This window comes from Centroberyx affinis, unplaced genomic scaffold (genome assembly GCF_046629955.1).
Source record: "Centroberyx affinis isolate AG114_WGS23_722 - 3 ecotype Tasmania unplaced genomic scaffold, CSIRO-AGI_Caff_v1 ptg002950l_1, whole genome shotgun sequence".
NCBI classification, from domain to species: Eukaryota; Metazoa; Chordata; class Actinopteri; order Beryciformes; family Berycidae; genus Centroberyx; species Centroberyx affinis.
This window is the reverse complement of record NW_027281065.1, coordinates 180,350-194,242: the sequence shown is the minus strand read 5'-3', so window position 1 is coordinate 194,242 and position 13,893 is coordinate 180,350. Positions and strand designations below refer to the sequence as shown.

At 42.5% G+C, this 13,893-nt stretch overlaps 1 protein-coding gene across 1 annotated transcript; it reads right to left on the bottom strand.

The window, feature by feature from the left end:
* Positions 1 to 3,284: 3,284 nt before the first annotated feature.
* On the bottom strand, positions 3,285 to 13,254 carry LOC139658695 (serine-rich adhesin for platelets-like). The gene is made up of 20 exons (XM_071536848.1): positions 13,050 to 13,254; positions 11,501 to 12,738; positions 11,259 to 11,333; positions 10,993 to 11,101; positions 10,133 to 10,278; positions 9,987 to 10,046; positions 9,674 to 9,807; positions 9,401 to 9,575; positions 8,831 to 9,015; positions 8,122 to 8,292; positions 7,587 to 7,737; positions 7,260 to 7,354; positions 6,770 to 6,975; positions 6,524 to 6,638; positions 5,954 to 6,136; positions 5,306 to 5,361; positions 5,021 to 5,164; positions 4,190 to 4,304; positions 3,866 to 4,034; positions 3,285 to 3,460 (listed from the first exon to the last, which is right to left on the bottom strand). The coding sequence occupies exons 1-20, from the start codon at positions 13,252 to 13,254 to the stop codon at positions 3,290 to 3,292; spliced, it is 3,903 nt and encodes a 1,300-aa protein (XP_071392949.1). The 3' UTR covers positions 3,285 to 3,289.
* Between the last annotated feature and the right edge of the window lie 639 nt (positions 13,255 to 13,893).

The following is a 13,893-nucleotide window of genomic DNA, read 5'->3' as shown; positions in this document are numbered from 1 at the left end:
GAAACTCTAAGACACTCTTGAGAAAGAATGCTTTATAACACCAAGATGTTCATACAGCTTAGAGGATCCTTATTCTTTAAGGATTCACCATGGTAACATGTGCTATAATGCATTTATAAGGCATTATAGATCTCATTATAAATGTTTAGAATTATGCATGACACCATATTTTTGGTATCATGCATAATGGTTTATTATGTATTATAAGTTGTAACATAATGTATTATAAGGTCAGGGTCCATAACACTTTATAACACCAATGCCAAAGTGACTACAGTGTATGAAAGAAGAAACTGAGTCCTGGGTTGCATAGCGCATTACAGGCTTAGGGGGGAAATTACCTCAACCACTTCTAAACACTAATGGATACTAAGCAATATAAATCCACCTACGCAAGCTCACAATAGATGGATACCAAAACGAAAGACATGAAATCAATAGATCCCGTTCCTCTCTTTATCATATCAAAAGTTGTGTTTTAAGCATGCTATGGATCAAGGGCTGACTTTTTCTCATCTTGATTTCTGATCCAGCTTTTAGTAGAAGAAGTCAACGGGTTGCAGAGTCATGCTCTCCCTAGTTAAGAAATATGCAGGGTGAGAGAACTGTAGAAAGGCCTTTTTTATTCCATGGTGATCTGAAGTCATTCATACTTTTGCCTTTTCTCATTTAGATTACTGGAACTCTCCTGACAACTTGTACAAAATGCTACAGTTAAGATTTGTCTGTATTTGAGGTGTTACCCGTTTTATTTACCTGTTCTATTTTAGTATGCCTACGTTTTGAGTTTGGAATAGATTTTTTAAGATGTTATACATTATTTATATGAGACAGCTGAGTCTGAAATTTAGGTAAGGGAAAATAAGATAAATTTCACTCAAATTGCAAGTCCTTGTTCCACCATATATCAGGAATGACTCTTTAGACAGTAATCTCACTTTTGTAAACTTTATTTTTTATTCATGTTAAGCACTTTGTAATAGTTTTAAAAGTGCCAGGCTCCATAAACATTATTGTTTTCTCATTATTGATAACCGTAATTGAAGACATGGCAGTCAATTGAGATCAGTCGAGACCATCACTGAGGAGTGCTACACCAGTGGTTTCCCATGTTTCTTTGTCTCTGCACCTGTTAGCTGTTTAATGGGTGGGCCCTCCTCCGACTTTTGTAGTCATTGTTACGGCTGTTGGGAAAAGCATTGGCACCTCCTCTTACACCAGTACTTTCTTTTTTATCTGGACATCAAAGGTGATGGGTCCCATGAGGAATACAGCAGATCAGACTTCAACATACTGTTTGCACATTCATGCACACAAACACACACACACACAATGGATGATGACCAATTGACGTAATATTTACATCCCAAAGTGGCGATTGGGATGCGTGTTTCATGCCTGTGCAGTGTGCAGTATCAGTGTACTTCACTGGCTACAAATAATTTGCAAATAGGTGTGAGCTGCATCTACCTAAGTACAGTAGGGTTGCACAGTTATGGCTAAAATGATAATCCTGATTATTTTGCCATTATTATTATTATTGTCATCATGATTATTAATCACGATTGTTAGTGTTGATGATTTGAGGAACACAGTTATTTCACTACACTTTTTGTCAACACCTTAGCTATTCAACTACAGTGGACATTCTAGATTAAATCAATTCTTTCCATAATCCCAATATTCTACAGTCATTAATAAACTACTAAAATAGTCTTATTAAATGTGATTAATTTTGCAGTTAGCTAGTAGATAGAGTCACCTAACTGTCAGACCTCACATGGTGGAACTTCAGAAATCAGGTAATAGTGTTTGGTGATGATGACTGTGATGAACTGGGTTTGTGTGTGTGATGCTGTGACTGTGTGTGAGAGGGTTGAGGAGCCATGGTAGTCTCACTGTGACTTGTGTCCTGTCCTGCTGATGGCCTAGAGGTTAGTGAATTCTGAGGAACAGATGAGGTTATCTGTTCCTCCAACAACCAGAGGGGACGGTTCAGGAATGTTGTTTGGACACATCTCATTTCCTGATACCCCAGTAGAACAACAGGAGAACTCGATACCCCACAACAAGACCTGAATACAGTGAGTCACCAGCGGGCTATTACAGGGACAGGGACAGCACCACAAAGGCATCCAACAGAAACTCAATAAGAGATTTTGTTACTAGTACCCACAGGCCAGCAGGGCTGGGCATAGAGGCGTCAAATGAGCAAATTAGCTAAGAGGACAAAAGTTGATACTCATTCTTAGTGAGGACCGAAAGGGATTTTCCTGAAATGTAATATTGCCAATCTGACCTAGTTTCAATTTAATTTAACTTAATCTCCTTTGCCCTGTGTTTGCTTGTGTGTGTTGGATAGCAGGTGGGTGGGTAGCAGTAGGGTCAGATGACACAAGTGTATGGATTTTGGGCATTATGGGTGTGGAAAACTGTCCCGACCTAAAGGTCACAGCTGGATGACAGTGTAGTGCTGGTGCCCCCTATTGAGTTTTCTTTTTGAAAACACTATTTAAATTTGTCACACTCACAATAAATTGTTATGTATACAACATAATTAGAGTTTCATCAGATGTCAGTTATTGTCCACTTCCAATATGATGGACATAGTGCAGTTGATTTGATTGCATATTTACTGTATAATTTATGAATACTACACTGGTTGTGTATGGCTAATGTAACATTTTGATTGTATTTCACACAAGTATGGACCAATGAATATGTATTATTATTAGTAGTAGTTTATTATTATTAGCAGTAGTAGTAGTTGTATTATCAGCATCATTCTGGGTTTCAGTGGAGCGCCCCAGTCTTTAAATGCTGTTTCAGAGGCTTTTATACCCTGCCAAGAATAAAATTGTTTGGGAAAATCTGAATGTTTTCCCTTTTTGGGGATTTTTTTTTTTTTGGCATGAAAGGTAGGATAGAGTATGAGCACAACATATTGTCAGTTTCAATCCAAAAATACTGATATCGGCCTTCAAAAATCCATATTGGTCAAACTTCAATTTTCAATTTCAAAATTTTATTTTTACAATATAATTTCAGGCTTCTCTAATTATTGTAAACATACAGCACTGTACAAAAGGAAAACAACATTAGATAATAAATAACTTATCACAGATTCCTTTAATGTCTTTGAATAATTCAAATACAAAAAATCCAATCAAAATCAGAGCTATTCTTTTTTCATCCAACAAAGGAATATTCAAGTCAACATAAGGGTCTTTCACGTATCACAGGGACAGCAGGTTGATATCACAGAGTAAACTGATCTGCAGCCCGGGTGTTAGAAGGCATTGTGGTTCCTGCCCCCCAGTGGCTGCATGGTGTGCAGCCTCCTGTAGAGCTGAGCCTTGGCCAGGTCGGCAGACAGGCTCTTGGCCATGCGATCGGTGGTTCTCTTCATGCTGCGGGCCGTCTCAATAGCCAGGTCCAGAGTCCTGTTCATTTCCTCTTCCTGGGGAACAGCGGCAAACTCTCAGTCAAGCTGACCAAGTTCAAAAATATATTTCACCTCAGATGTTCTCAAAACACAGGGATTGCATTTTCAAAAGCTTGTACAGCACTAATCATACATGAAAACATTTTTTACATTCCATTCCATTCTTGGTGTTTCACATTTATTTACATGTATTATAATATGGTCATGCTTCTTAACGTGCTGAGCAAGTTCCTTGACACTAACACCATTCAAAACATGGTATCATTTAAAAAATGTAGAGAGGAAATCAGGTGGTTTATCTTAACAACTGAAAGCTGAGCTTGGAGACGCAATGTTTTCACGTTACAGCAGCAATATTCCCCCGCATGTAAAGGTCAAAATATTCTCCGGAGTTGCATGTGGATGGGTGATACGTCTCACCTTGCTCCCTCTGCGTCTGCTTGCCCTGCTGCCGGTCTTGGACGGGGCTAAGACTGGGGACAGTGTCCGCTGGAAGTACACATTGCTGGGCAGGAGTGCCGTGTCTGACTGGGTGGAACGCTTCCACTGGTGGGACACGGACTGAGGGGGAGGCTCCCTCACTTTATAGCTGTTTTGTGAAGAGTCAGTGTGAGGATAGGTGGCGAGAAACAGTGAGAGATGGTGAAAGAATCAACCAATTTACTGGAACCATCTAATTTTAATGGCTCTATCAGGGAAACTGCTGATGAATATCTTTGAGTTATGGGTGGGAAATGTGATTACCTTGCAGGCAGACTGCAGGAGGAGCCATAGTTGACCTGGAGGAGGGGCTTATGGAGAGGTGGAGAAGAGAACAGAGACCACCTCTCCTTGGAGTACACACTCTCCATGTCCCCTGCTGACAGTGGACACATAAGGAGCACTACAGTATGAACATTAACACACAATGCTGCCCTACCATTTTGTTTTTAAAGTACAAGCCCCAGGCCAGCAGTTCAGTCTCCCTGCTGCCAAGAAAAACAGGTATAAGGACTCAGGTATATTGCTGCTGCCATAGGCCTCCTAAATGTTGGCAGAGAGAGGAGGAAGGCCGTGATTGTTTGTTGATGATGATGTCATGATGTTGATGATGATGATAATGATTTGCATGCCTGAAGCTCTGTATTGACACCTTGCATTGGTGACTGACTGTTTGTTGTTTGGTGTGCCTGTTCATCTTATGCTTTTTCATGCAATGTTGTTTTTAATTTTAGCTGGAAACCAATTTGTCTATTGGGGACAGATAGAGCTGAAAGTTGAAACGTGAACTTCATCACTCACAATCAACCCAAAATGTTGTAGCTGTGTTGCCATGTTGTAAACATCTACTGAGAGACAGTTGCTGACTCTGTGGTCTGTGTGCGGCACTGCTGTAAGAAATCCCCTGGTTCCCTCTCTTTAAAATGGACTTGGTCAAACCAGAGGTTTTCACTGAGCAGATTTCCTCTGACCCCAAAGGAGAATCAGACCCATACTGTCCAGTGACTGTTTCTGTACTTTGGAAATGCACCAACTTTTAAGCAATTCGATCTTCAGTAATAATATATATTGAGGATAGAGTGACAGAGAACTGACCTCTGCTGGAGTGCTGTTTGCCCTGAGGTTTCCGTGGCACCGCAGATCCAGAGCAGAGACTGCCGCTGCCTCTCCTGCTCCCTACAGGCGCACTGTGGAACTGCAGCATCACCTCAGAGTCGGCTGTGTCACTACTATCTGTGCCTGGGGAGCAAATTATCAAAACCATAAGGGATGATAGAAGAAATATCTGGACACACACAGACATACAGATGTAGAGACACACTCAGAGGCAGACAGGGAGTGATATACAGACTTGCATGTTAGTGCATGGTGGTGCTGCACCTTTGCTTTTGCTGGGGTCCATGTCTGAAGAGATCCAGTCCTCTATCTTCACCAGACTGGAGCTGGGGTCGCTCCTATTCTGTATCTCCAACCTGCTACCGGGTGGCTTCCACACACTAGAGGTTATAATAATTAGGGTTATTATAATGACTATGGTTTGACCGATATAGGGTTAGGGTTAGGTTTGTTTTTTTTACCAATTGTTCTTAGACTGAATTTGAGATTAGTTAGATATTTTGTGCTGATATTCATTGTCTTTAAATATGACAAATTAAATTCTCAATTTACAAGCATTCAGTGTTTCCCTGATAATTTCATTCTTGTCAAGGTGCAAAGCCTCTTAACCAGCATTTAGACACCATGGGACCCTACAACTGACCCCAAAATGTATTTTAAGTGAGTTGACTCACACCTATTCAGTGGTAGGGGAGACTCTGGGATAAATCAGGACTTTAAATGAAGAATTCATTCATAAAAAGCATAACTGAACAATTAAATTAATAAATACAATGTGCAAAGAAAATAAAATTCCATTCTAGGTTTTACAGACTGTTGTTATGTATCTGTGGTTAAGATGGAACCTGTTATCCTGCTGTTATCAAATATTGAAAAGGCCAATGTCAGCCCGATATATCGGCACACCAATACCTGTTGCAGGGTGGTTTGTGGTGGGTCCTTGGTCTGGTTTTAGACCTACGGTCCTGACGGTCCTGTCTGTATTTGGAGGTGAGGTAGTCCATCCTCTGTGCTAGATGAGGCAGCTGGACTAGGCCGTCCTCCAGGTCCTTCTTCAGCCTGGAAACCTCTGACTGCAGGGCCAGGATCGCCTCACTGGACCACATGCATGAACACACACAGGGAGAGAGATGGAGATGTTCACTGACATATATAAGTAACTAGGGGAATAAAAGATTTAAAATATTGTTTCATTTGGGTGAAACAAACAATTTGATATTTCAATTTTCACCACTTATGGCCAAATCAGTGAGCTGTCAACCCCTCAACTATGGTTGCTTCTCAGTAGTGATTTTATTCGCTAACCTTTGTTTACTTTCAGATTTCAGTAAAAATAACACATATTGAATATATATTTTATATATAGATAAGCATAAAATAAAAGTGTACCAAAGCAAAACATTACACTAAGAATACCGTGTCTACATACAGACACAGATGAGATGACCTACAGACAGAGCTACCAGCGTGTTGTACACTGACCTATTACAAGAGCAGGAGTACAGATGGCTGTCTCTCTGCACTGTATCCATGGTGATGCTGAGGATGGGTTCAGACAGGTGTTGATGAAGATGGGTAGGCAGGTTGGGGTCAGATTCTGTTGGACCAGCAGTAGAGAAGTACGCTTTCAATCACTTCAGTCATAACCAGATGAAACAAAACAAGAAGAAAACTTCCTTATTGGGATTAAAAAATGACATTTTGATCACAGGACAGGCGCTCCCTCACCCTGCAGCCTGACTGGTGGCTCCTTGGTGGTGCTCTCCACCCACCGCTCCACCGCAGCACCTGCACCACAGGACTGTGTCTGGACAGATGAGTGGGGGCTGGCCCTCCGCTGGCCTGTCAGGGTGGCTGAGTGAATGGCTGTCTGCAGGTTGGAGCAGGAGCCCTCGCTGTCTGAGCCACTTAACCCATCGTTCTGGAGCTGCACACTGTAGATGGGAAAATTAAACTTCAGTGATATAACGCGTTACCGATACCAAGACAATCCTGTGTGACACAATATAACAGGATACAATATGATTTATCAGTCACTGTGGGTCAGTTCAGGATTAGCAGGGTACTTTGAGGATAAACACAGACAGGCAACCTAGACAGTATAACAGTGAGTAGTTACTACATGAACTCATGTATTTGCTTAAATACTGATATGTGGAGAACAATAATTCTACAAGCACTTTAACTTTTATTGTTGTTGGTTTTATGGTTTTTGTACCTTTCTGTGAGCAGTTTTGGGTGGAATGGACTTGTAGCTGGTTGACTCAAGTAAGAGCTCCCAAATCCACTGTCTGTCTCTGGGCTCACAATCCTCTGCAAGAGCACAACAACATCAGTTACAGTGGAGCCACCTATACAGTCTACACACTAACTTATAAAACAGCAGCTTTGAAACACTGCTGCATAACGAAGATCAAATGACAAGAGACTGAGGGGGTCCAATTAAGAAAAATAGGCTGTGCAAATGCAACCTTAATTCTTTTAACATAACTTCCACCATAGACTAATATAGAGTCTATCAAACCAGCTTTTAGTTGCCACTGACCTGTGATATGGATGAGCTGTTGAGAGCAGACTCTGAGAGGCTTTGGGTTTTCAAAGCATCAGAGGAACAGGAGACTTCCACAGCCCGACTCACACTAGCACCCAGATCACATTCACTCTCCGGGGTCAGCACACTGTCCTGGGTGCCAATACTGCAGCAACAACAACAAACCAGACATGAAGTAATAGTTAGTGAAAAAAGTTATTGCAGAGGCATCTTTCAGTTCCTGGAGGGAAGATGATGAGAGTTAGGGAAGGGTTAGGGTTTTGTTTGAAGAATGGCAAGTTGTATTTTAACAACATAACATGAGAAGCATTGATCAAGCTCAATCCTCTTGGTAGATCCCTCCTATTTCTACATTGCAGCACACATTCATAGTAGCTCACTTACACTGTGGCAGGATTACAAGACGGATTACTTGTATGAGCCATGCATTATTTAATAGTGATCCAGTATAGAGAAACCAGAACAGACAGTGAGTCATGGTTAGCTATTCTATACGATGCCATGTACCCTCCAATATCACAACACCGACCTTTCGGGCGTCCACTGTCTGAGTCTTGAAGACGAGTTTGTTTCGCTCAGATATGCTAAGATGTTATCACGACCGATCCCCTCTGAGGTGATGGAGCTCCCGTCTTCTTCCTCGCCCTCCTCATCCTCAGCGGTCGTGATGTCCAGTCCCTCCACAGAGCCTTGTGAGCTCCTGAAGAGGGACAGAGAGGAACACTAAAACACTCTGTTCCCTCTGCCCTGTGGAACCTAACACCACTGTGCCTGAAACACTATCCGCCCCATAGGAAGGCCGAGAACGTGCCGCTATTTGAGCACAAGCACACACACACACAAACAAACCGCTCAAAACATCAACAGCCAGATAATGACAGTAAAACAGTTACAATAGTGGTATATTCACATCATCTGTATAAACGTTAGGGCAAGTGTGGGTCCAAATTATCCACAGTTAGATAGTTCAATTAATATTTCTGTATAGAATAAACATTGGTACCTATAAACCTACATTATTCACAGTTAGAACAGTGTTTCACTCAGTTGTTCTATTTGTATTATCCCAAAAAATTGATTTGAACCTAAAGGCCTACATTATTCACAAGAATATACGACAAGACTGAACTGAGACCATTCTCTGAAAATGAATTCAGAGCCTTAAACTACTTAATGCAGCAAAACTGTACTGTGCAGTGAAAAAAGAAGGATCATAGGATTTTTTTTCATTTAAGTACCGTGGATGGCAGCTGCTATGTCCAATGTTATTCAGTAGAGAGTCAATGGTCATGAGCTCACTGCTTTGCTCTAATCCTCCATCATCATGGACCTCACTGGCCTCTTCCTCCTCTCCCTTCTCCTCCTTTTCCTCTTTCCCTCTCCCCATCTCATAACCCACAGTGGAAAGACCTGCACTTGGGCCCTGCAACATGAGACCCAGTCAGATAATTTGCGGTTAGTATAATCTTACACACACTCACACATACACTTAGCGTCTCCTCCAGGAGGGCATGGTAAAAATAAGGTTCCTCTCTTCGACGCAGAGCAGTAATAGGGGGTAATAGGGGTAATGGGGGTAAGGGGTAATAGGCTTGCAAATACACAAAATACACAGTCATGTTGAAGTTAAAGCCATAAATTTTGCAGAAAAATGTAGTTCAGACAGTGGAGTGAGTCATTTAGGGAGTTGAGGAGTGGGGCGGGGCTGCAATAGACATGTTGTAGTGATTAAAGGAGAGGGAGAGACAGAGTGAGAGGGAAACGAGTGAGAGAGAGAGTGTCAGTGAGTGAATGGGTGGGTGAGTTACCTCCTGCTGGGATGGTGGAGGTGAGGGGGTGGACTTCACACTCAGTGACTCTGGCGTGGGTGTGGGAGTGGAGGATGAGTGGGGTGGGGAGAGTTGCTCACACACGTTCCTGTCTATCATCTCCTTTATGTCCTCCAGGTGCATACCTATCCTGAATATGTCTCCCTCCACCAGCCTATGCACACACACATGTGAATGGATGTGTAAACGTACGTGCGCGTATATGACACATGCACACTCGTACGACAGCCTCTACGCAATCTGAGCTCTGACCTGTCGGGGTCAAAGGTCCCTGTGTTCCTGGACAGGCCCATGTAGTTCTGCATCTCCAAAGCTCTGTGCTCTTCTTTCTTACTGATGTATTTCCTCTCCAGCTGGTCCTGAGCCTCCATCATGCTCCTCAACATCTGATGCAGAACACGTTTTATATACACACACACACACACACACACACGCCCACAAGTAAAAACAGATTAATTACATTTCTCCTAAATACTACAATGCACTGGGGAGGCATATTATACAATCCAGATGTTCTGTATCTCCATGTCCAGTGCATTGCATATAGGAAATAAACAGTGCTTACCATTTGCAGTTCTGCAGTGCTGACTGACATACTGCTTATACTCAGTTTGAATTCATCCACCTGAACAGAAGATGTTAACAGATGGTTTTAGACTTCTGTAAATTTAATGGTAGCTTACTAATATTTTGACACGTCTTCAATGTTACCTTCTGCATGAACTGGCTGATGATGTCTGTTAGCTCAGCGGTCATCTTTTCCCCATCGCTGGGATCCTGCTCATCAAGCTGGCTGGAGGAAGCTGTGTTCAGCTCCTTAGTGCTGCTCTGGGGGGCTGGTTCCTCTAAGAACCTCCCTGAAGTCCAAAGACATGCAGGTCAGGGGAATTGAAGACTCTAAATTGCCCATAGAGGTCAGTGTGTTTGTGTGGTATTGTATATGATGTAGTACATATTGTAGTATATGACATAGTATATGATGTGTAGTATGTATATGGTGTAGTAAACAATGTATATGAAGTATGTATATGACCTAGTATAGGATGATGTGTATACAGTATATGTATATGTATGATATATGATGGTATGTAAAGGCCTTTGAGACGTGACTGTGATAAAGGGCTATATAAATAAACAAGACTAGATTAGACTAGACTGAAAACATATAAAAAATGGAGACATGACAATATATAAGTGGATGCTGCTAATCTGTCTTGTGAATGATTAAAAATTGCACATAATGCCATAACTGATGACTTTCCAGTGTGAAAAAGTATAGCATAATGAAAAGTGACTTTGTATAATTACAGGAAAACAATTTTTATGAGATGTGTTTTTGAAAGATGTTATAAAACGCACATAAAATGATGTCAGATGGTTTAGTGTGTCATCTTCTTCCAAAGCCACTTATGTGAAGTGCTCCAAAAGCAAAGATGTTTGTGTAACTAGACTTGTGTCATCTGACCTCATTTGTCTCTATGGAAACCGGTTGCACTTGAATGGGTAATTTGTTGTTAGCAAAGTAAAGTGTCACCCTGTCATAATATCAGATGTCAGACACAGAGACTTACCTGATGGAGGAGGGGGAGGAGCAAATGATCCAAAATGGCTCTCCTCAACTAAGTTATCCTGATGATCATCACAGTCTAAATCAAGTAGCAGTTCTGACGGGGCCTGAGCCTGTTAAACGAGATTCATAACATTGAATAAATAAATAAATAAATAAACAAATAAATAAATAACTTTGTAATTTGGCCAGCCACGTAGGAACTCATTTCAAATTTTTGAGTTCCTACTTGGTTTAGGTCAGAAAATCGAGAAACAACGTCTTACTTACTTTGGTTCCTAGTCTCATTTGATCAATAAGATTCTCTGCTTCAGCATATTTGGTTAGCAATTTATCATATTCAGCCTAGGAGAAGGATGAGGAATGAGACAAACATTAAAATACAGTAGGCCTATGCCTAAGACAAGAATGTCCTCATTACTTTGTTGCTGTACTAGGAAATGGAAGCAAATAGGTCATAGGTACTGATGCTATAATCGCAGCGTAAAGAGCAAATCTTCAAAGTTTGCCACCTGTAGGTGATGCACCAGGGCTGGGGCAGTCTGCTTGTCCTGGTCTTTGAAGACATAGGGCTTCTCTGATGGCTGGACTGAATCCTCCAGTACTCTGCTGATCACCTCTAGAATGCCTGGAGAAGACTGGGCTCTGTGCATGGTGCTGGGGGACTGAGCAATGGGCCTGGCTGGACCACTAGGAGATTTAGGGATTTTTACCTTGGGGGCAACCTTGGAGAAGTCAGGGAGAGGGTAATGGACTTGGCCCTGGCCGTACTTCATCTCACTGAAGGACCTGGTACGCACCAGTGAGACTCTCTGAGCCTGAGCATCTTCTTTGGCCTTTTCCTGCTCCAGTAAATCTAGAGCAGTGCTTTCCCCACTGTCCTGTTTAGAGTCTGTACTCTTTGATGTGATGCAGTCAGTAGCAGTGGAGGTGACATTATTAGATTTTGTTTCAGCTTCCTCTTCCAGACTTGCTGATATTTCTGAAGCAGTGTTACTCTTTTCATCGGTCCTGCTCCCATATTCCTGACTCTGATTATTCTCACTGTCACCAGCGTGGCTCCCAGTGCCGCTACTATCATTCCTAGGCATTTCTGTGCAGCTGAGTCTTGGAGCCCAGCTCACTAGAGTGTCATCCATGCTCTCCAGGAGCGACATCTCCGGCAGGGTCTCTGCTTCGATCAGCCTACCTGAGCACAGCAGCTCTTCCTGGGAGAAGTGTCGCAGCAACAACTGGTTAATGTCTGGCTGTCTGGCTTCATCAACAGGACTTTTGCATAGAGGGGCTCCCTCACTTGGATTGGAGGCATGAATAAAGCAGTCTTGTTTAGTGTTGACTTCCTCTAGAGACCTAGATGCTGGTTTCATAGCATTACTCTCTACAGAAGCCAAATCTTCTATGATATTATTATCTCTGTCTACTGTTGTTGATTCAGGGCCTTCGGGGCTTCCATGAAGAGTTTCCCCTCCATCAGAGCTCATGTTCCCCTCAGAGCCGGCTGTGTGGTTAAAGTAGCGGCTGCCTAGGTCACCATCATAGGGCAGGTCTTCTTGGTCTTCGTCACTGGTGTTTTGCCCTGGGTCCTCGTACCCCTGGGTTAGGGGTGGCTCCTTGTGCACGGTGTTTGGTCTCTGGGGAGACACTCGCACTATGCTGCTCTTGGTCTTGCCCTCCACCACCCTCTCACTCTGACTGCTGACACTACTGCAGTCTGAGGATGTGTCATCCAAGGCTGACAGCTCCGCGCTCCCTGCAAATGACAAAACATTGAAGCAATATAACTGCCTAACTGAAGTGTCACATAGCTGCCTTTAAACATTCTATTGTTTGATTCTGTGTCCTTTCCCACCCCAGCCTGCTATCACCACTAATAACTGATGAAAACACTGTACATTGCTTAAATGTCAACCGTAAACTGTGTTACATCTGTGTTATAACATTGCATAGAATTATTCAGGCCACATGAGGTATATTTCAGCATAGATACAGCAAGTCAGTCAAAAAACAAAACAACTAAATGTTCAACAGACAAATAGGAATGGTGATGACTTTAGGACTTACCACTGAGATGGATACTAGCCTCTGAGGCAGTGGACTCTGCCTGGGAGAGATGCACAGCAAAAGAACTCTCCAGATCACTGAGGTGGAGACTTTCATCCTCACTCAGGTCCACAAAGATGCTCTGCTGGATGCACTTTTCCCACAGCACCGCAGACCTGTCCCGTCCCGCAACATCATCGTCCGATTCCTCTGGATCTCCCTCCATGGACACTTTCTCTCTGACAGACAATGCGTGTGGAGGCTCGTCAAGCCTGTCTTGGCCTGTGCAGGAGCATGGAGCACCTGTTCATTCCTTAGCAACGCAGGCTGGCGAGCAGACAACACTGGATCAAAATGTGCTGAAGCCGTCAATTATTCAACAATCTATGCATTGTGTGGGCGAAGGTTTGGGTGGTGTGAGTGTGGTAGGTGTTTGTATGAATGTGTGCTGTATATGGATGACAAAGTTTGTGTGTGTGTGTGTGTGTGCCTATGTGCGAGCACATGTGAGTGCATTGTGAAAGCTGATTAACAAGTTCTTCAGCATTACTAGAAAGTGAGATTGCTATGCAGACCATGACCAATGCAATTTCAAAACAATTCCTGTACTCTCATAGCTCAATTCTGTAAACCTGTTCACTTCACAATTCTGCCACAATTTGCATACATAACATAAAGAAAGTTTTTAAAACAGCTGAATGTCCAATGACATAAGGTGGTGTTGGTAACTTACTCTGTGTAAATGAATTGGTCCCTCAGTGATCCCACATCAGGTTTGCACTTGACATCTTCAGAGGAGTAATTTAGATCCACAGCCTATAGCTCTTGCTCCTGACATAATCTTGCAATTACATTGTTTCTTGCT

Excerpts from the sequence above, each read along its gene's own strand:
- LOC139658695 (XM_071536848.1), bottom strand. The coding sequence starts at position 13,254 with ATGGAGGGAGATCCAGAGGAATCGGACGATGATGTTGCGGGACGGGAC. Across the intron at positions 6,976-7,259 it reads CCAAAACTGCTCACAGAAAG|TGTGCAGCTCCAGAACGATG; the intron begins GTACAAAAACCA and ends TCCCATCTACAG. Across the intron at positions 4,305-5,020 it reads CAAACAGCACTCCAGCAGAG|CAGGGGACATGGAGAGTGTG; the intron begins GTCAGTTCTCTG and ends GTCCACTGTCAG.